This window comes from Malurus melanocephalus, unplaced genomic scaffold, assembly GCF_030028575.1.
Source record: "Malurus melanocephalus ecotype Western Australia unplaced genomic scaffold, MMel_1.1 scaffold_106, whole genome shotgun sequence".
NCBI classification, from domain to species: Eukaryota; Metazoa; Chordata; class Aves; order Passeriformes; family Maluridae; genus Malurus; species Malurus melanocephalus.
In genome coordinates, this window is record NW_026623338.1 from 1,659,971 (window position 1) to 1,682,135 (window position 22,165).

The 22,165-nt window shown below is 37.2% G+C and overlaps 1 protein-coding gene across 4 annotated transcripts in view; it reads left to right on the forward strand.

The window, feature by feature from the left end:
• The window catches only part of PLEKHA7 (pleckstrin homology domain containing A7), a 143,534-nt gene that overhangs the window by 98,915 nt on the left and 22,454 nt on the right, over nucleotides 1-22,165 (forward strand). For all 4 annotated transcript variants that reach the window (XM_057369289.1, XM_057369291.1, XM_057369290.1 and 1 more), the window contains 6 exons: nucleotides 5,264-5,442; nucleotides 6,999-7,484; nucleotides 12,808-13,324; nucleotides 15,394-15,480; nucleotides 17,738-17,791; nucleotides 21,969-22,037. In XM_057369289.1, the coding sequence (XP_057225272.1) occupies nucleotides 5,264-5,442; nucleotides 6,999-7,484; nucleotides 12,808-13,324; nucleotides 15,394-15,480; nucleotides 17,738-17,791; nucleotides 21,969-22,037 (1,392 nt within the window). The remainder of the gene's footprint in view (nucleotides 1-5,263; nucleotides 5,443-6,998; nucleotides 7,485-12,807; nucleotides 13,325-15,393; nucleotides 15,481-17,737; nucleotides 17,792-21,968; nucleotides 22,038-22,165) is intronic.

The window sequence follows — 22,165 nt, forward strand, 5'->3', positions numbered from 1 at the left end:
GGAAATGTTTATTGTACTTTTTCAAATGCATTGAATATGAGATATCAGGATAAAGCTACAAAGAAATCTTTGTTTAACAAAAACATTCCACCTCCAGTATTTACAGAGTGTGATTCATAAAGCCCTCCTTTTCTAGAGCCTTTTCCTCGGAGGAAGCATGTACTGAAAGACGGGAACTCATTGTACTCTTCTAGGCTTCTCTGCTTTTTATTTTATTCAAGCAGTGTTTACCCACATGCTCCTAAGGGAACTCTGGCCAGGTGGAGTGGAATCCATGATGTGCTCATGGTTAAACCTCTCCAGAAACAAATACAGACTACCCCTCTTCCTTTCAGGATATCCTACTGGTATGAGCTCTACCAGTATTTAATCTGAGTCCTTTTTTTGAAAACCAGCATGAGCCAGTAACCTGAGACTTTCAGCACAGGGTCATTACTGAAAGGMTGATACAGATAGAAATCGTGTGTTTATTGCAAAAGAAAGTTTATGCTAGAAATCTCAGTAAAAAAAAATCAGCATTTCATGTACTAGTTTGTCAGACCACTTTTTAGTGTGCTTTAGGTGTTTGATGATTGACTGCAGGCTGGGTGCTGCACTTCTATTTTATTTAGAACCAACTGCTCGGGCAGTGGGAGGAYTTAGTACAGTTCCTGCAGTGTGGACCCTGTCCAGCACTGGTGTTCAGGGGTCATGGGATGGGCTGTGGGCCCCCTGCAGCAGGAGCACCCCTCTGCTGGCATTCCATCACTCAGCAGCCGTGACCTTTATCTCATCTCCTGAGAGCCCCTCGAGATGCAGAGCACAGACGGACGTTCTGTCTCACAGCGTAGAGCAGCCACAAATAGAACACACAAGCAGATAAGGCCCAAAATAAAGAGAAGACTTTTTTTGCATTGGAGACCTGAATGAGTGGGAGAATGCACCATGGTACTTGTTACATTTGGCCTAATCTTTATTCAGATTGTGAATGTTCTGTTATAACAGAGGGGTTGGCTCCCATTTGAAGTGGCAATGAGTTTGGAAGCTAGGGAAACAGTAAAACTGGAAAAAAAAAATATTCTTTTGTTTGCAAAACTATAGGAAGGAAATTTGCTAAGCAAATACATGGCTGCTTTTTGCATATGATTTGGTTAGGAGGAGGCTTGTAAAATACACRCTCACTGGGGTCTGTGTTAAGCCCTGCTAACTGTTAAAATGTGCACTGTAGGAGTTCTCAAAATCCTTTTTCTTTCATCACCTCCTGAGGTCCAGCTTAAGCTTTTGTGTCTTTGGGTGTTTAACAGTTACAGGCCTGCAGAACTGCATACCAGCTTTTCAAATGCAATCAAAACCCTCCTTTGAAATGGAACAGTACATACATTTATTTTTTTGTTTCAAAACTGCTTATAAGTATCTGTCTTGATACAATTTTTGACACTTGACAATTTTTTCACTTCCTTTATTTGKGCCAATTGTGCTAAGCTGTGTAAGCTACAATCACCAAGCTGTGTGTGAGCCTRGAACTCAGAGTCCTGACTGCATAATTAGTTCAGCAGCTGACATCCTAAAGATACTTAGTTAATCTAATTGCTGTATTTTAAAATAATAATTTTTTGTTGATACCAATGTAAGTGAGCAGAAATTCAGTGTTTAGATTTTTATGTGAAAAGGTTAGAAAAAGATTAATACATAGCTGGAAATACTTCCTGTGATTAACAGAGTGTATTTGTAGCAATAATTTTAAACAGGAATAGTATCAGTTTATGAAGGTTCATGTCATCACATCTCATGCTCTTTTGAGAGGCTTTGTTGTCCTCAAACATGAAAATTATATATAGTTCATCTTACAAATGGAAGTATTTGTTCATTGCTTAGACTWGCTGAGACCAAGTCAAATTTTGGGCAATGAGGGCAAATTTCTTATCCGTTTCTTTGATCTCACTGGTTTTCCTAGAAAAAAAAAATGATGTAGTTTGTTCCTTTATGTGTTCTGAATCAGTGTTGCTTCCTTAGGCTCCCGTAYTATTCTGGGTCTGGGGAATCAGGTGAAGAAACACCAAAGGTTGTGAATTTGAGCGGTGCTCTTTTTGAATTTGGAATAGGGCCAGGTTCAAGCTTGTAGAAATCCTTATAAAGCTCAATATTATTTAAGGGGAAAGATGAGTTAGATTGTAGTGGGCTGTTGAGTTTGTAGTGAAGGGTCAGAGCATTCTGTCAATTTTTGCTCAGAAGTGGTTCATAGATATCAACATTCATTCATGAGAAGGAAGAAATTCCTATGTATTATAGCTTATTGATTAAATTGCAAATTAGACAGAGCTAACTTTGAAAGATTACAGTTAGTAGAAAACTGTTCCCTTCCCCATCTCTTTGTTCTATGAATGGTGGCTTCTCTCTCCTAGGTATTTTGAACAAGTGGAGGTGAACATAACAGCTGTAAGCATTGGTTACTTCTAGTACAGTCTTTTGTTAAGGTTTTTTGTTTATTTTTTTCTCTGGAAACATGAATCTTGTAATGATTTTAACTTGTTTAACTTTTTGTCCTTGTCTTGTCCTGTTGATATGCTCTTGGGGTTTACTGTCCATTTCTCCTACTGTGCACTATGGGAGAGAGACTGCTTTTCTTCTCAATCTATCCACATTAAGGCGTCTGAATGCATGAATAGGTACCAATATTATTTTTTCCCTGTTGTGTGTATGGTGTTCATGTGGGYATGTGCTGTGTTCTAGGCTTTCTAGTGTTCTGTAGCCATCCTAATAGCTTTGGCTTTAAAAAATCCCAAACCACAAGTCCTGCTAGTTTCTGTCTGCCAGCAGGGACAGCTGCAGGACATTGGCACAGAGTGGMTTTCTTGTGTATAAAAAACACGCTACTAATAAATAACTGAAATCAATTTGAATTTTTCCTTAACCCATGTTATATATTACAACCTTCAGGATATTGTTGAAAATTGCACACCATCTCCACTAYCCCTTCTGAAGCTGGGAATGTTCATGGCTGTGAGAGCTTCTCTCAAGGGAGAGTGGTGCAGCACAGTTTGCATTTTGATGCTGTTTTCACCCACAGCCTCTTAGGCAGGGCTTTCAGCTGTGTTCAAAGAGAAACCTAAAACACAAGTGGGTAATGTTGATCAGAGTGTACAGGTCAATTAAGACAGTTAAATCCATTTCTTGGTGTGGTATGCAGTCTCTGCAGATAGTTACCCAAAATTCTGAATTTTTCAAGCAAGTGTAAAACCTGTGAATTGGTTGGATCCTACTGCATCATCTGCAGTGGGACATGCACAGTCTACTTTGCTGCAGGAATGAATTCATTTCTGAATTTTAACACCTTCTGAGGGCTCAGCCTGGTCTGTGAGGCAGCTCTGCAGTCATAAGGTCTCAAACTGAAATAACTGTTTTCGTTTATACCTGGAGCTGCCAGCTTTTGGTCTCTTCATACACTGGGTGGTAACCATAAATTGTAATTAATTAATGCTTCTAAATMATGTTTGCTTTGGGCATTCTGGTATTGTCAAATTGGAAGAAAAAAGCAAGACAACCCCCAGTAACCACAAAGAAAAAGCAAAGAACTCAACCAAGAAAACATGAATAAAAAAGTATTTTGATTTCTAAATRTGTGATTGATCAAAGCTACTGTTTAATGCATGTAAGTCCTGTTTTCCTGTGATCAGGTAGGCAGCTAATGGTGGGAATTGAGAAGAAACCCCTCATATTCCCTTTTTGGCCAAGGCTGTTGGGAATTGGAAACTCTTTTGAGCAGGAGAGAGTCTTGGACTTCTTTATGTAACCTTTTCCTTCTCTTCCTTCTCCTCCTCCTCCTTTTCTAGCTGGCTGTTCTACTTCAGTCTCCAGTTTTCAAAACAAGCTCAGGCTTCCTTGCTTGAGGCACAGAAGGGAAAGGCCACGTTTCACACGTTCAGAACAGCCTGCAATAGGMAGGGAGTAAATTTTGCACAGAACTTTTTCAAGAGCACTGTAATAGCAAGCACATATTTTGCTCTTTGGAGTTGTTGGTACAAGTCTCTAAGGTTATGGTAATTTGGGAAGTTCAGGGTAAACAGCTGAAGTTACAATGTTTAGAGAAAGCTGAACTGGGTTAAATTGCCTGGGTTTTGTCAAAACTGTGGTTGTGTTTCCGAAGCCATCTGTGATTGTAGAATGCTTTTTATTTGATTTAGAATAATGAGGGGGAGAGGATTTCAWCAATATAAAAACTCCAATTATTTAGACAAGATTTGTAAAATACAGTTAACCTTTAAAAACAGATGTAGCCAAATTAAAAATTTGAAATAATTTTTTTTTTTTAAAACAGTGTCAGCAGTATTGATGCTGTTAGTGTTTGTGAGTGATAGCAASCTTGGTTTTATAAAAAGAAGCTTAAATTACTAATTTAATTTTAATATCATTACAAGAGCTTGCAAGCAGAGTGTACTCCCTTCAATTTTTTTTGAAAATAAGGAGATGAATCTCTCCCTACTAATCTGAAGTGTTTCAGGGCTTATATGATTTGGTAATATTTGTACTATTGCTAATACAAATGTGGGTGAGATTTGATTAAATTCAACTAGCCTAGAGTTACAAAGACATTCCATATAGAATCCATTTGAATATTGAATATATTTATAGAGGAATTGCCCAGTACCCCTTGTTTGCAATGGAATTTCATGGACTATTTTGGTGTGCAGAGATACTTGTCAATATTTAATGTGCTGCGATGATTCYGTCACTATTACTAATTTTATCAGTACATCTTGTGACTTTGCAGCTAATATGTGCACGCTTTAACCAAAAGATCTTAACATGCATTATAATCGATTCCTAAAAAAGCAGTTTAATTGTTTAAATGGTAAGATTTTTGTCTGTTTTGTCTGAACAAATTTCGTTATTAAATGAGCTGGGAAAATTGATTTGCTGATGCACATCTCATTGAGAATTTCTTAAATTTGTTTAGTATAAGAGTTTCTTCAATTTGTTTAGTGTTGTATTTATGGAAAAGTGAAAAGTGTCAGTTGAAAGAAACTGGAAAGCTGAAATTTTCCACTCTGAAAATCAAAAGCACTGGACTTTCAGCTTAATATGCAGAGGAATTTGAATAAAAATCTAAGTGCCCTTTGAGTTTGCTACATATTGTGGCAGTGGGATGATATACCCCAAATTCAAGAAATAGTCAAAGAATATGGGAAGGGTTTTTTTAAGTAAATTTTTTTGGGGGAAAATTAAAAGAGCTGTCTGACTTTTTCTTTTTCTTTTTTTTTTTTTTTTTTTTTTTTTTCCCCTGCAGGCTGTTCACACAGGGATGCGAGCATATATTTATAATAGGAATTCTGTGATTGGCTCTCAGGCAGAGCACACAGGGATGCGCACCTACTACTTCAGTGCTGAYACCCAGGAGGATATGAACGCCTGGATCCGGGCTATGAACCAGGCTGCTCTCATGCAGACTCGCCCCTCACTGAAGAGGCAAGTTCCACTCAAAAGCTTTTGTTAAAAAAAAAATCCAGTATATCTTGTATAATGGCACCCATAGTGAGATCTGACAGTGCTGTTTGTAAATATGTACACAAAACTCTTTCCTGTTTTAAAGAAACAATTATTTTTCATTTACATTCTGGTGTAAATCAGTTAGCTGATATTAAGTGTTATTAGTTAATCTGGTGTTCAGTGTTGTGTATGCAGGCAAACTGTGTGCCTACATTTAATGACCTGGGTTAATTTCTCTCTACATATAATATTTTAGGGAATTTCTGTTTAAAAGTTCCAGTTTGTGTGGGCAAATTCACACACCTTCAACAGCCAGTTGGCAGCCTTTGGGAAAGAGAAGTAAAAGAGCAAAACTGAAGTTTAATGAGTTGTTTCACAGGAGTGTTTAGAGCTAGGATTAAAGTGCTGTTAAGGGGGAAAAGAATGCTGAAGATGGGTAAATCATAAGTGTACAGAGTTAATGGATATCAGCTAATTTATGCAGGTATGAACTGATTATGACCTAATTCAGCTGTGCCAAACTTTGCTTCCAGTTTCCAAGAAACAACCTGGTACCTGGTTCTYTTTTATCTTCTTTATAAATACATGAGTAATTGAAAGAAAAATTTTGAAGTTCTGACACATTAGAAGTATTGATCCAGTGTCCTTTGTACTAAATAGACTAATCATTTCTAATTAGACTGAAGTGAAAACAATTTTGTCATGGCACTTACTCAGAATTTACTTTCCATAAGTCAAAAGAGGCTGAAYTTGGCTTTAGAGCTGAGGTGCTACCCCGGGATCAGTGATAACCCATTAAATTGTGAAAGAAAAAGATGCTGTTGAGAATCTTAGAAGGAGATGAAGAAAATTGCAGATGAAGTATGTTGTGTGTCAAAAGCAACATGAAACTTTTAGAATCTCGGACTTTTTGTAGTGTGTTCAAATTTTAATATCAGTATTTCTGATATGGAATTTTTGAATTATTTAAGCAACAAGGTAAATAAGTAAACTGTAAACTAGTGTGCACTACAGCATGGAGCTTCTTTTTCCTCAGGAATAGCTCCCCTGATAGAAATTCCCTGGACAATAGTACTGACTCAAATGTAGATATTGTGTCCTCTTGGCCAGAAATGACTAGTGCCTGAGAAAGCTACAAAGATATGAAAGACTCTTTCAATATTTTGCAATAAGCATTTGGCAGTTTGGTTTTGGTTTTTTGGCTTTTGGTGTTTACTAGGATGGCAAGATTTTTTATTTACAGCTTTTTGAACATAATGTTATACAAGTTGAACACTTCTTTCATTCAATATTAGTATTTTCAGTAATTTTTACAGATGTATTTACAAATAATTTCTGCTTCCTTGACAACACAGTAAAGGGAACTTTTGTCAAACTGGGATAGCAAATGCTGAGCATATCTGACTTAATGTGCCAAATTTATCACAGCCTGCAGACTGTGATTTTTGTGGGTATCCTTTCTAAAAGAGCAACAAGTCCRCATCAACTTTTCACAATTAAGCAGTGTTCATTACTGACACACATTTTCTTTTCAGAGAAAAYGAAAAAGTGGATCAGCAAGCTGTTCCCCAAGTCAATCATGTGGATGCCTGCAAAGAGTGTGTGAAGGCAGAGATTACAGACACAAAAGAAAGCTATCAGAAATCAGCTGAAATGCTTGGGTATGATAAGCGTGAAGAGATAAGAAGAGAAAAGGAGGAGGAGGAGCGTTACATCCACAGAAAAGAAACTCTGGAAACTAAAAAGGGAAAGGCAAAGCATGCGTTAACAGAAGCTGATTCATTATTTCCAGACTTAACAAACGCATCGTGGTCCCAAGTAGCTCAGCCCCAGCCAGCTGAGAAGAATGGAACTCTTCCTAGTTCATTGAGTGTGAGCGCTGGCCTGGTGGAGCAGAATGGTACTGGCTCATATAAAAGAGGGTTTGTTCCCAGGACAAATCCAGATAAGCAGTTTCAAAGAAAAAGCAACATGGCTCAAGTGGAGCACTGGGTAAAAGTCCAGAAAGGAGATACAAAAAGGTCAGTAATAGGCCCATCTTTAACTGGATTGCCAAAGGGCATAGGGAAAATKTATGTTAGTAGTATCTTTGGTGTAAATCAGAGTGATACATTACAGAGACAATATGCAAGAAAACTTGCTTTCTCCTTCAATGCAGAATGGTATTTTTCAGGTATTTAACTCATGAGAGAGCCAGAATGGGATTGGCTGATCAAATCTCTTTAATGTTGTCACAGTATTGCAAACAGAATAAGCAARATTAGCGTGCTATTTGATTTTCCTTCTTTTAATCACTATGGGTGCTTAAAACTTCTTAAAATTTGCTTCAGTTTTGAAGAGCCAGAAAGTGAAGTGCAACCCTCAGTTACCTCTTACTCATAAACAACTGCACAATATAAATTACAGATAATTGTGATCCACTTTAAAAAGTAAAGAATGCTGATTACTTTCCTTMTCCCTTCAGTTCCTGTTTTAAACATCCATTCACTCCACTGTATCAGATCTGCACTCAGCCACACTGTGTGTATCACATATTGAAAGGTCCCCATATATTCATTTAATTAATGAAGAAGTCCTAGGGTGTTTTCATGATCTCCAGGCTTCTCTTTTCCATTCTGAGTCCCTGAAAATTACATAAACTCTTACCAAAAGGTGAAATGCACGCTAGAAGGGTTTTGTAGTTTGAAAAATCTCGTAATTGTTTCACATGAAAAGTCTGCAGTCAGCTTAAGTAGCAGTTGGAAAAATGAAGTGATGAATATGTGCGTCTGTTCATTACGTCACCTTGTGTCAAGTGGCAGGAAAAACAGTTGGGCTTGGTGCTGCTTGTGAAGACTTTTCAAATATGCTTAATCTATGAATTAGTGTTTTATAAATCTGCTCGAATCTAATTATAGTATAAACAAATGAGAAATTGGCATGTGGTTTTTGGGAGGGAGAAAGCATTTTGGGGGTTTTTAAAATGCTTATTGAAGCTAGTGTTTGTCAGTTTGTAGCCARTAAGTTTAAGGCTTGCTGATTTTGTGTGGAAGTCCATTCTTCTGCTCTTTTCTCTTTGAAATTACCCTTAAAGAAGCTTTCTTACTTTTTTATATTAYTTAGTGTTCTTGTAGACTGTTAGAGTCAATTGAGTTCCATAATTTTTGCTTGGATACCAGTCAGGGCTTCCCAAAAGAATATGACTTTAATGGAAAGAAAGTCTTGGTAAGTTAGTTCTTATTTCACATATAGATGTATTTTCCTGAAATCATTCAGAAAACAATGGAACTAATGAGCTAATGCTTGAAAAGCTTCTGTTGCCAGTTTTTATATCAGCAGTATTGGCAAAGACAGGCTTGACTGATAGCTAAGTAAGTCGTGTTTTCTTCCTATTTAGTCTTCCCAGTAAATCAACTTTGGAGGCGTGTGTCAGGTGTAGTTGTTAAGATTGTGTTGTTGCAGGTGCTGAGCTTTGTTCTGGATAAAACCAACTCCCTCAGCCAGAGCTGCTAAGTATTCAGTRAAACTGAGGATAGGCATGTATCTATGTTTATCTAGATATAGATGTAGATCTGTATCTGCATATGCATATCTCTAAAAATGTCTGTTTTGGCTCAGCTGACCTCGTTTTCTTTGCCTTTTCCTGACAAATGCCATTATGTTCTCTGCATTCAGAATAAATTGCATGTTACCTTCCCAAAGATTAATAGATCCATCTTTTAAGTGGCACCTTCTCTCAGCCTGCTAAGGTTGCTGCAGTGCAATTAAATGATGGATAGAAGTGGAATGTTGGTTGTCAAATATCTTCCTGATTGCACGGTATACARATTTAAGCTAGAGATGATAATTTGATTGACATTCCATTTTGATTTTGGTAAGTAGAAGTGGACATTTAATTTTTTAATGCTCCATGTTGACTGTTATTCCAGCTGGAATGTTACAAATATCCTCTGAGGATTCACAAGGCTGTATAATTTTTTTGAACACAGAATGAGTACAGATCTATTTGTAGTCTGGCTCAGGTGTGTACAGAGCAGTACTTGCCAACAAGTTGGTTATGGCAAGAAAGAACTCTTGCAACTAAAAGCTTCACACAAATACTGAAATTGTTCATCTGATTGTTTGTAGGAATGACACTTTTTATATAGATCTTTAATCTTTCGATGAGATGTTTTACTTCCCATTTTAATAAAGCACTCATTTTGCTGAGTTGTAAATTTTAGCTGTGACTTTGGAGCTCCACCTCTCTTAGTGAGCTCTCAGCTGCCCTCCAGTGACATCCAGTGTAGCCATTTAATCCCACTCTGTTCTCAGCAGATGGGAATATCTGCTTTKGTGAGATTCATGCCAGCCTTTCAGAGAGATCTCAAGAATTGGAGGACGGTTTGAAAAGAGGTTTTCAGGAGATTTCTGGGTTTAAGTAAGTAAAGGTCAAGGTGTCAGKACCATCAGTTGGCAGCTGTTCAGAAATTGTTAGGTTTTGATCTGGTTCCAGTGCCTGCATAAACGTAGTCAATGCATAATTATGAAGAACTTGCTATTTCTAATAATTTATTTGCATTTTAAAAATATATAAATCTGATTAGGCTTAATGTTTCCACTCTAGATGCAGTCATGTTGAGATATTTCCTCCCTTGCAAACAGTGTAAAACCCTTCTTGTTGTGCAGAACTTTCCGTTCCTTCCTGATTTGCTTAAGGAAGAAACATTGCTTGTCTTTGTTAGCTTCTGTGCATTCCCATGAATGGGCACAGTGTTTCTAATAAGAGTATTTGTTTTCTTTTGAACATCTATCTTCTCTTTTTACAATATCTTCTGTGTGGTTGCGTCCCATTGCAGGCCCTGAATGATTTTCATGGCCAGCAGTCATATAAYGTGACATCAGGCCATTTATTCACTCTTTAATGTCTGCTTTCCTTTTTAAATTCTCTATACCTTATMATTCAAATGAGGGAGATTCTTAGGAACAGCTGCTTTTGCTCACTTTTTCTCTTAGTTGCTTAGAAAGCAATAGTCCATAGTTCATTGTGGACTAAWTAGAGTAATTAGGGACATTGTTCTTTACCTAGAAGTTGGTGTGTCGTCTCAGTGCCTATTTTTACAGGATGCAAATTATCTCTGAGCATCAGAAACCTTGCTTGGTAGAGATGCCACTAGCTTAAAGCCTGTCATCTCAGCTTGAGGTTTCTCCCTGCCTCAGCTGCTGAGAAAACRCAGTGTGCCTGCATGTAGGCAGTTGCCTCCGAAGTTCAGCTCCGAGTATGACTTTCCCTATGCAATGTTAATGCACGTTCAACTTTGTTCTTTTTTTATAGCAGGCTGAAGTATTGCGTGAAACCGCCTCATATCAGCTTTTCCACACACTGCTTTCAAAACAAGTTTTTAGTTTTTCTCAGACAAACTCATCCTTTTTTAGAAGGAAGGTGTGATTCCACTTGGCCCCAATGAAACTTTTGTGGTCTTTGTTTTAAGGTTGGTTTTGCTTCTAAAGCTGCCAACCCTGGTGACTTCACTGATTGCCAGCAATTCCAGCTGATCTCAATACTCTACTTTTTTGTGCCAGTTAGGAAATAATCACACACAAATGGTTTGTAACTTTTGATAGTTTGCTTATGCCTTAATGAGGTCTCCCCWAAATTGGAGTATAGGAGTGGTCAAGCTCCCTTCCCTGTTTTTCCACAGAGATGTCGCCAAAGGGATCTGTCTTAGCCTCGTGCCTTCCTCAAATGTGCTTTTGTAGCATTATCCACTCCAGGCATTCTCATCTCTTATTGCTGTGTGGAGAAAATGCATTTCTACCACACGATTTTCACATGGGAAAAAAATGGGCAGTGAAGTACACACGGTGCAATGAATCAGAGAATTAAAAGAGGTTGCATGACCAGTGTATGCTGATATTTGAGTGCCTTTATTCATGCTACCTGCCTGCTTTAACCTTCACTGTGAAATCTGAGGYAACATCAGCATTCTGTGGTGTGAGAAGGCAGAGCTTTTACAGATTTGTAATCCTCCAGGCAGTGCAGGGCACTTGCTCTGCTTGCTGGCATGAGGAATTATGTATCCTCTTGAGAGTGTCCATATTTCAAGACGGCCCAACTGTGACAAATCCTGCAAGTAAAAAAATATGGTGGCAACTACTGAGCARCAGTTACTGGTAGCAATTCTTTTCCTCCTTGCTTCTTTTAGTCTTGGATGCTGAACAAAGAAAGACGTTTTTTTCCATCCTGGCCTTTCTTTCACATGGAATTCCTCTATTTTCCAAACCACATGGTCTCGCTCTCATGCAGAGTGGAATCCATCGAGTGGATTGATGAAAACATGTCTGGAATTTCTTCGTTTATGTATTTTTGTGCTGGGCTTTTTTTTTCTTTTTCCCCTTTTTTTTTTTTTTTTTTTTTTTTTTTTTTNTTTTTTTTTTTTTTTTTTTTTTTTTTTTTTAATGTGTTGCTGCTCCATAGCAAGTTTAGCAGAATGGGTTTCTTTTTGGAGATTCTGAATTGATGGACAAATGACTGCAAGTACAAAACCCACAGATGTTTGACTGAAGAATCAGAAATTACAGGCAGGCTCTTCTGTATGATTTTAACTTTGAAGTAGGAGACRGAGCTAACTAGACTTTGTCAAAACTTTTGCCAATTCTGTCTCAAYACTACCTACTAAAATACCTAGATTCTGCAGTTGAGGTATTTTGTGGGTGACATACTAAAGCCAGGATGGAATGCCTCTCTTTATATTCTAATTTGTCAATGACGTTTGTTGTAAAAAGCCTCATGTTACTTAAAACAGTAGAAAAAAATAGTGCTAGGTGAAAGTAAATCATACAGACTTGGGGATTTTGAGCAGTTTATTACCATTTTCTTTATTTTTGCTTCATTCACATGAACAAAAATGAGATGTTCTGGGATTGGTGAGATTTCTTCCTGCTTTTRAAGATAATTCTTTGTACTGAACATGCATTTGTTTTCGTAAACTGCACCACCTAGTGGTGAGCGCACTTTCAGTGAAAAAGAGTGTTTTAATTTACACGGACTCCCTCGTTAAACATGACAAAAATTCCGTTCTTCATGTTCTTGATTTCCTTTTTAGGCTAAGTCTTAACATAAGATTGCTCTCCCTTAAGTTTGTTTCTAGTAGCTCATCCTAGGTTAAATGCTAAATTAAAATTCTGCATTTGCACAGTGTAATGTTTGTGTGCAGGGGAGATTTTATTAATACTACTTTGCTAATATTTCTGTAAATTCTTTTAAAATCACTGTTACATGTTTTGTCTTGTAGCTCCTATGCTTATGTCATTAGAGGTGATTTTTTTTTTATCAGTCCCACTCATCAATGTGTGGTAAAATTTACCCTTCCCTTTTCTCTACAGCCTCACTTCTGATCAGACTCTTCCACGTCAGGGTACCAATCCTCCTTTTCCTGAAAACTATCACACTTTGCCAAAGAATACCAGGCAGCCTTCAGGGAGCTCACCACCACCAAACCGCAACTTGCCGAGCGACTACAAATATGCACAGGATCGGGTAAGCCACTTGAAGATGTCCCAGGAGGAAAGGAAAGCAARTAAAGATGGAACTGTTTGGCAGCTCTATGAGTGGCAGCAGAGACAGCAGTTCAAACACGGCAGCCCCACRGCCCCACTTTATGTCAGTTCTTCAGACTTTATTGATCGTGCCAAGTCCAAAAGTTCAYTGGATGTCCCACGGTCAATATCTGTTCCGCCCTCTCCATCTGATATTCCTCCTCCTGGACCTCCAAAAAGCTTTCTCCCACGGAGACCTCATACTCCTGCAGAAAGGCTCACAGTCAAACCATCTGATGAGAGACAGACCGTGGATGTTCCTTTTGCTGGATCCCCCAGGAAGATACGGAATCGTGCTGTAAAGGTTTGTATCCCTTTAACTGATTTCCATTTAAATTAYATCCATTTAATTGATTACAAACTATTCTACCCATGGTGTCACACGTGGAGAATTTATTTAGTTGTGTTTCCTTATGTTTTCTTATGTTGCATTCTCCCTTATGTATGAAAGTTCGTGTAAGTTGTTAAAGCTARTACAATGAATCATTTTCGCCTCAAGTTCTTGTTCTTCTGATCATTTATTTATTAACATTTTTATTAACTTTTGTTGTTTAGGAAAGGAAAATTGGTGCCACATCCCATAGGTCTGGAATACTTGTAATGAAAAAATGGGAAGKCATATGCTTACATGTATAAGATATACAAATGGTAATATTTGAATACAGAGAGTATGTAGGCAGCAGTATAAAACTCAGCAGGATGACCTCTACCTTGATTATTTATTTTTGCTTGTAGTTTTGTGTTTGCCATGCCTGCTTCCTCTACATGTTTTGCTATTACTGTTACAGCTGATTCTGTTTATAGTTATGGCAAACCCCATATTATTATAGTAAAATATATTATTTTTCATGTATTTAATAGGTCCAGAGTCTTCATCATTGGGCTACCTGAAATCAAATAGTGTTGGTCTGAAACATCAGCCTCCTGCATAGTTTCAGTGTGGGTTTTTTTTTGTAGGGACTCTTGTACCCTCTTATCCAGAGGAGACAGAGGTTTTATTCCGTACTCCAAAGGCTCTCCTTGACTGAAGAATTTGGGGAAATTCATGTTGAATCAATAAAGGATTGACTTGTCTTGGTAGCTCTGGAATGATTGGTATTGAAAGCCTCTGTATTCAAAAAATTCTTTGACCTCACCTAGGGATTTGAAAAGAGAGAGACTTGTAAATTCAGGTACCCAGTGTGGGTTTAGGACCATGACTTAAGGCTGCAGCTTCATGCATAGTTTAGATTTTTTTTTCTAATGTATATGTGGTGTAGCTGTTGGGTGTCTTTCAGCATTTATAGATTTATAAATTTTATTACAATTATAAATTTATAAATATCTGTCAGAGGGTGAAATAGTTCTAGTGATGGGGAGCACTGGAATTTTTTTTTTAAGCTCCTGTTTATAGTCTACCACACATTGGTTTTCTCCATGTGTGAGTTGAAGGAGCATTACATCCCATATTAAGGCATGTGCAGCAGTCTTTTCCTTTCCTGTGTAACGTAGCTACAGAAATTTTCAGCTCTTTTTATGGTATCCTGGCTTTACCACTACTGGGAAACACATCCTTGTAATTAAAACTTYTCTGTGGACCTTCTGTGAAAGTACGTAGAAAAAAATGCTGATGTTTTTATATGTAAGCACACAACGTGTGTATTACACTGCACATGTGTATCCCTACAAAAATCCTTGATACTCCACAATCCCTGTACTGCTTTATTAAATTCCATCCAGTTGCACTGTAAAAAAATGTAGGGGCAGTGGGGAGGCAAAACAAAATGGCATTCAGTGAAATGCAGAGACAGGAATGAAAAATTGTGAGACATTCAGTCTGCCTTGAAGAAAGATGTGAAAGTTTGTCTTTAAGAGACAGATGAAAGAATGAGTGTGCAGTGGGCTTTTATATTGATAAAAAGGGGCAGATCAAGTAGGATTATTAAAAACTCTTGGTATTAAAGGAAGCTGTTGCCACAAGGTGTCAGTCATGTCAGTAGCTTGGTTAAAAGAGAGCATTCACAGTTGTTGCTCTGTGCAGTACAAGTCTGCTGTTCGAGGGCAGAATCCAACCAAACCTTTGGAAACATTAGGTAGGGAGGGGAAGTTGATKTTTTTTTGTTGGAAGCTACATTGCGTGTTCTGCTGAAGCATTACATACTGTTAGAATCTGCCATTCTGGAGCATCGCAGGTGCTGAATTTGCATTTGTTCATTCATAAGTTTCACTTAATCACCAGAGGACCGGGCTGGCCTGTGAGTGTTACCCTGATCTAAGCCCACCACGAATTCAAACAATCTATGGCAGAGTTGCAGGCTGAATTTTCCTTCAGGTGCAGCACAGCTGCCCGTGGACAGGACACAATCCTTACRTTGTGGCTGTGGCTTCTTGCAGAGCTCCACTCACCTGGATCGCCGCTCCATGCCTGCCATGGGCTACATGACGCACACGGTGAGCGCGCCCAGCTTGCACGGCAAGTCGGTAAGTGCAGACAGTGCCCTGTCCTCRCACTAGGGCAGCCAAGTTCTAAAATCCATAGTGTTCAATCGTAATTTATTAATTAAAGCATAAATAACTCGAATGAGAACTTAATCTTAACCCTGTAAAGCCTGTAGGAATTTTGCCTTTATCCGCAACGTGAGCTGTCTGTTACTACAGGATTCAACTTTTATTATGTTTATGTGACCAAATGCAGAGTTAATTAAATAATTGCTTAATCATGTCAAGTAACTGCTTTCTGGGCACTGAGGTGAAAAATGTAATTATAGTTCCTCTCCCTGAAGACTTCTAATTTCCTCTTTACAATGTGTCTAAATACCTGCAGCCCGAAGAGCTAACATTGCTTCTCATTCGATTAAGGAGACATCAGGCTAAGTTGGCTAGTATAAGAAATTACACAATCGCTCAGTTACTGCAGCACTTGCCAACTAATTCCACCTATCAGGTCAGCTGCTGCGTGGCTCATCTGTGACATTTTGTGACTCTGCAAATGCTTCATCAGTGGCATGCTCGAGTCTGTGCTTTCTTGCCCATTCTTTGGTATTCTCCAGTGCCCAGGTCGTTTGCGGTTTTTCTTTGCTATCTGTATTTGCTATGAAAGATGAGCATTTTTAAGTTACAAAGCACTGTTTCAAAGCATCTACTTCCTTTTTATACTACGTATTTATACTATTTCTGAAAATGCTGCATCTTCAGAAATGTGGGTTAAAATACTGTATAAGTCCATTCTAAAGCAAACCCATTTCTTTGTGCTGCTTTCATGGTGGGATTGGCTCCCTGTGCCACGTGCTGCATCACCTGCCAATTGAAATGCATCAGCCAGTCCGTACATCCATATGAGCTTGTAACTGTGTCAGTTCTGCAGGTGAACATCGGTTCATAAAGCTCAGGGGTGTCTTGGATCATCTACGGTGCTCTTGATTGCACTGGTGTTGTGGAACTTGTGAGATCAAACAGAAATGTACTCACAGAGTGCTCTGGTTCCTATTAGAGCCTCAAAAATGGAGCCACCTGGGAGTAAAATCTGGTGACTCTCCTTGGAACTGGTGAAGGCCCAAAACTAAAGCATTTGTTTTTGAACTGTGAAGTTTCATTTCCTGACTTGCCTCACCTACAGAACAATTGCACTGAGATGGGTGATAATAACAGGGATTTCTCCAAAAATGGGCAGACTTTCTAGTCAAGTCCTCTGCCAGTCTTACATGTTGATCTGACAAGAATTGTAAGTGAACGCCTTTAAAGAAATGCAAGTGTTATCTATTGATTTTATGGCATAAAGGGTAWTTTTTTTCTTTTTTTAACTACACATTCTCATTGGCTCAAAACTTGAGAAAGGTATAGTTGTGTTTTTCTTTTATTCTGAAGTTTAATGCAACCAGGATATGAAATGCTGACAAAATAGCAGTTAAAATTCTGGGAAGTTTTGGGCATTTTGGCTAACTACTGGTGGCACATTTGCAACGGTTAAACTTTATTCTGTATTGCAAATATCCCCTTTCWAAAGAGGAGAAGTAACTTAGTTATGACTTTTGTGCATGTATTTGCTGTAGGGACTGTAATAAAGATACTGCTAGATGAATGCAACTATAAARTTAAGCTGATAGCAGTTACAGGTGAGGCAATGAAAAACAAAGATCCAGCTGAATGCTTAACTTAAATGACAAAATAGATTCTCTAATCATATGAGATATTTTTCACTATTTTGTTCACAAAACCTTTTTCATACTTTGCCTGAACAAAGGAACTTATATCTTAAAATGTTGATGAATTATGATCAAAAGTGTTGTAATGATATATGATATCTTCTAGTTACATCTGACATTCAGTCAGGTACAAATCTTCTCTTCTTCTCCCAAAGAGTCATATTATGCTAGARGACACCACTGTAACTTTTTCAGTGAAGGGCTAGTCAGTGGAAATTGATCTTGAAAAAAAAAAAAAACCTTTTGAAAATGTATTGTTTCAGGTAGTTCTCTGACTCTTTAAAGGTGGAAACAAAAATCTGTAAGTTTGGAGGGTGGTTAATGAGGCTGTAATATTTTTGGGAAATATTTTGCCCATTTTTTAGCTGTAAATAGCAATATGCTGGTGGAGCAAACGTGCTTTTTATGTACTCCTACTCTGTTATTTTGTTCCCTCTTTCATCTGTTTTCTTACACATAACAAATCCAACTATTCTGAAATGGTTTTAAACTGTCAAATTTATTGCACTGTTTTTTCCCTATGTACTTACCTGAAGGCGGATGACACTTATATCCAATTGAAAAAGGATCTGGAGTATTTGGATCTAAAGGTAAGATTTTACATGAGTCTATTTCCTTTTTTTTTTTTTTTTAATCCAGTTGCCATTTTTGTATCATCTTTGTAGCTGCAAGTTTTAGAGTAACTTTCTAGTCTGAGATGGAAACTGTCTTGACTCCGTGTTGTGCTTAGAATATTGAGTATCTTTTTAGTAGTGGCTATACAACTAAAGTGCAAATTCAGAAAATGTTGCTTTAGTGTGTAAGAAGAACTGGTGTGACTGGTACTGAGATGAATGATACATGGGTTTAGGGAAATAAAACAAACAGATTCAAAATGTTTCTCTGCTGTAGCATTGGTACCAATACAAAGTCAACGCTTCTAAGTTAAACTTGTTTCTTAATCCAGCTTTTCCCCTTTAAATCTTCTTAGGGTGGCTTTTTCCTTGTTTTTATAGTATGCCATATGTTCTTGTGAAAATGTGGTGATTAATTAGCACCTGTCRTTGTTTTCATGTTATTACAGCTAAAAGATTTCAAATGCACCCATTCATCCATCCATCCATAGACATAATCTGATCAAGTAATGTTAGGAGGTTTTCTTTTTTAAATAATTGAATACAATATTGAGGATCATATCAGCTGTCTAAATTACTTCTGTATCTGTTACATTTGRTGATTGGCAATTTGAAGGCAAATCTAGGTTTTGAAGAAAAAAAAGAGCCACAAAAAAGGTATAATTGTTTTGCTTAGCAAAGAAGTTTGCCATTTCCTATGGTGTGTAGGATGTCTTACCATATATTAATCATGTGTTRTTCCTGAAAATCAAGGTGGAGGGAAATTTGGCCCCTTGTTCTCTGTCTTGTTTGCATGTACAGAGCTCTCTGATGGCATGGGGTATGGCTATGAGCTCACTGCACCTGTGAGGATGTGTATTTCAATCTTACCTGATATTTTCATTCCTGAATCTATAATCAAACAAAGAAATAGAAAATACTGCTTGTAAAATATTAGTAGGTGTACTGATGTRTATGTATAAAGATACAGTATTTACCATTTGGTATGGGTGGTTTATATGTAGTCTAATATGTAAACTGTTGGAATCATTAATATACTAATTTAAAATTGTTTTGACATATTTCATTGTAAGGCTTGTTCATGGCTTTGCCAAGTGTAAACACAACCCAAGCCTTCAGATGAATTTTATGACAAATTACAATTTTAAAAGTCCTATGAGCTGAGAAATTGTTAATAATCATCATGCTTTGTTCATTGTAAAACACAGCTTTTGCTGTTGAAGTTGCCACAGTTCAAGCCTCTGAAAATGTGATATGCCTAGCAAAATGTTTAGGAGGGGGTTTTAACTTTTTYGTGGACTCTGTCCAGATTAATTTGTTGCAAGCTAGAACATGAAGAGTTATTTGGACTCTCAGGAGCTCCTCTTGTGCCTTCCTGCTGCCTGTAATGAACGCAGCCAGAAGGAGAAAGGTATGGGGGCACMTGATATTTCTGTGAAAACAAACTTAATGCTAGTTGATTCCCTTGTCGAAATTATGACAGTCGAAATGTAAAGTGTGCTTCCAAAGGAATGATGTAAATTTTCAAAATGGACATTTCTTAAAAGCGTTCTTTCRGTTGTGGTCCAGAAATGTAAAAATTCAGGTCTGGCTGCTGAGTGATTAAAAGGACCATGTGAAACTCGGGAAGGTGTCTTTGTGTTGGTTACATTTGTATTTTGCTACTCAATGTAGCAATGCTTTTGGTTATGACATGAGGAAAAAAGAGGAGCGCACTGCATGAAACAAAGCAAATTATATAGATTTTAGTCATTATGGAAAATGGCAAATTCACAGGCAATGTATGTAATATCTTCCATTTTAAGACACTGAAGACTTAAAAAGCCTGTTTTCTGAGGTCACTGGGCTTTGAGTTGGACCCATCCTGATTAAACAGTTTCAATTAGGACTGAACATTTTGGAACTGGAGTTAAACCTTTTTCTTTTCACTAAATCCAGTTTTTCTGAAGATCTCTTTTAGAGGTTTGGAAATAGAACTTTTCAATGTGGAATTGTGGTTGAGCAATTCACTGCATAATGCTTAGGTGGTGACCTCAGAGTGCTTGATCACTGCTGCTCTCAGAGTGCTTGATCACTGCTGCTCGTGGAGTTTTGAGTTGGAAGGTTTGGGGGTTTAAATCTTGGCATCTTTAACAAGCTGTGACTGAACTTTTGTTTGAAACAGATAGAAAATAATGGACCTCTGATCAACATGATATACAAAGTGCTAAAGAACTCAGCACAAGGGTTACTATCCAGTATACATGTAAGACTGCTTGCATTGAARTGTGCTCATCCCATTGCTTTTCCAAGTAGCAGTCAGTGTTCTGGCTTTTACAGGTGTCTTTTGATAAACAGTAGTGCTTTCTGTAAGATTTTGTTTTTTAATTCCTTTTTTTTTTTTCCTTTTTTCCCCCCCACCTTTTGAAGTTTGTATGCAAAATTATGGCTGACCTCAATGTTTGGTTTCATTTTATCATATTTTAAAAGTGAATGTGTCAAGTAGTGACTCCTGTGTGAAATTTTGAAAATTTGAAAGCATGCTTAATCTTCATTATGTTCTCATGTTCCCTGCTTGATAGTTAACAAATTCCTTACAGTTCTGATTATGTGATTTAAAGTATCCCACAATCCTGTGGAGTTATTTTTATGTTCATTCCCTTGCTTTGAAAAAGGCTTTTGCATTGCCTTAGCTTGCAGGTAATTAAATATGCAAAATTATTGCTTTGATGTGCTAGTATTTTATGTYAATATTAATCAATTGTTACTATTATATATGGGTGTAGCATTTAAGTAAGYACATTGATACTTCTGAAAGAAAGGTTTTTTTCTTTATAAAACACATCATTGTTGGAAAAAAGCCACTGAATGTTTCTAGAGGCAATAAATACTTGTGATTTTGTTGGTAGTAAAGTAATATTTCACCACACAGAGGTACATGAGAAGTCATTGAATGGGGTCTGCTACTTGAGGAGAGAAGACAGTATTAACCTCACTTAGAATAAAGTTWAATTACTTTTAAAAAGCTGACATGATCCTGTAGGTGACTTTAAGCTTAATAAGTAAACTATAGATCTTYGAGTCTGGAGATTGACAGTCAGTTTGTAAAAAAGAAAACTGCCTCTTTATACCCATCCTATGTCACCAAAAAAGCCAACAACTTCAGCTTTTGYATTAAAACATCTCCTCTTATATTATTGAAGATGAAATTGAGGTGAATGTTTCTTCATAACTTTTGCCTGTATATGAATAAGAATATACTATATAAGAATACTACTAATCACTGGGTGGTCCTGTGGTAAGATAGTGTCTGCTTAAAAGAATCTTTAAAAGTGTTCTAAACAGATAATATTAAATCATTAGATTTTAAGGCTTTTTAAAAAGTGTATTATTAGTGAGCTTTATTATATTCCTATTCTCTTAACCTCATTTGATTGCAAAGAGGGTCCCATGTAGACAGTGGAAATAAAAAAATTTCTACAGATACAGGCATGCCTTAATTTTTAAGGTTACTGTGAAGGTTGGAAGTATAATTGAGTATTGTTTCTGTACTGATATAAAAAGTGTGTTATRTGAGAAGATAGTCTCACCAGAACTGGCATGTGAAAGCAGTGATTTATGGAATGAGAGATTTGGTATATTACAAATATGTAAAATAGATTAATTATGTTTAATTCCACTACAGCATTTTTATAGCAGTCTGTCTTTAGTAAAACTSCCCCTGTGCTGAGGAAGATACTAYCCTTTACAGAAYGAAACACTTGACAAAAGTTGTATTTTTAGTCATTAATGAATGCTGCTATTKTTGCAATCATGCATTTAAAGGAACWATTCCRGTCCTTTGGCTTCAAGAAAGCCATCAGAGCAGAACTGCCAAACTACTAGATTTTGCAGGAGAAGGACTTTTGTAACCATAGATGAGTGAGATTATGCTGTTTTGTACAGAATTCCAAGCTATGGAGAGTTACTAAATAGCCTAATAAAAATAGTAATCCTTTTTGTTGACACTTCTCAAAAATTAAAGCCAGATGTGAAAATACTTGTGCCCAAAATTTAATTAGCTTTTTCTTAATAAGAATGAATATTTAACAAAAGGTCTCTTTTCACTGCTGAAGCATAATCAGGTTTTAGCTTACAACAAATTTCTTACATTTTGAAAACCTGTTCCTCTTAGGTGACAGGACGTGACACATTGAAAGAAAGAAGTACAAAACCTGTCAAGATTGCAGAAAGTGATATTGATGTAAGTATTGAAAACTTCTTACACTGCTTTTTCTATTTCTATTGAACAGTTACAGGATGATTATTAAACTCCTTGGGGTGAAATATTAYGAGTAGGTCCTTTTTTTCTTGGTTTTAAAAATCTAAGCT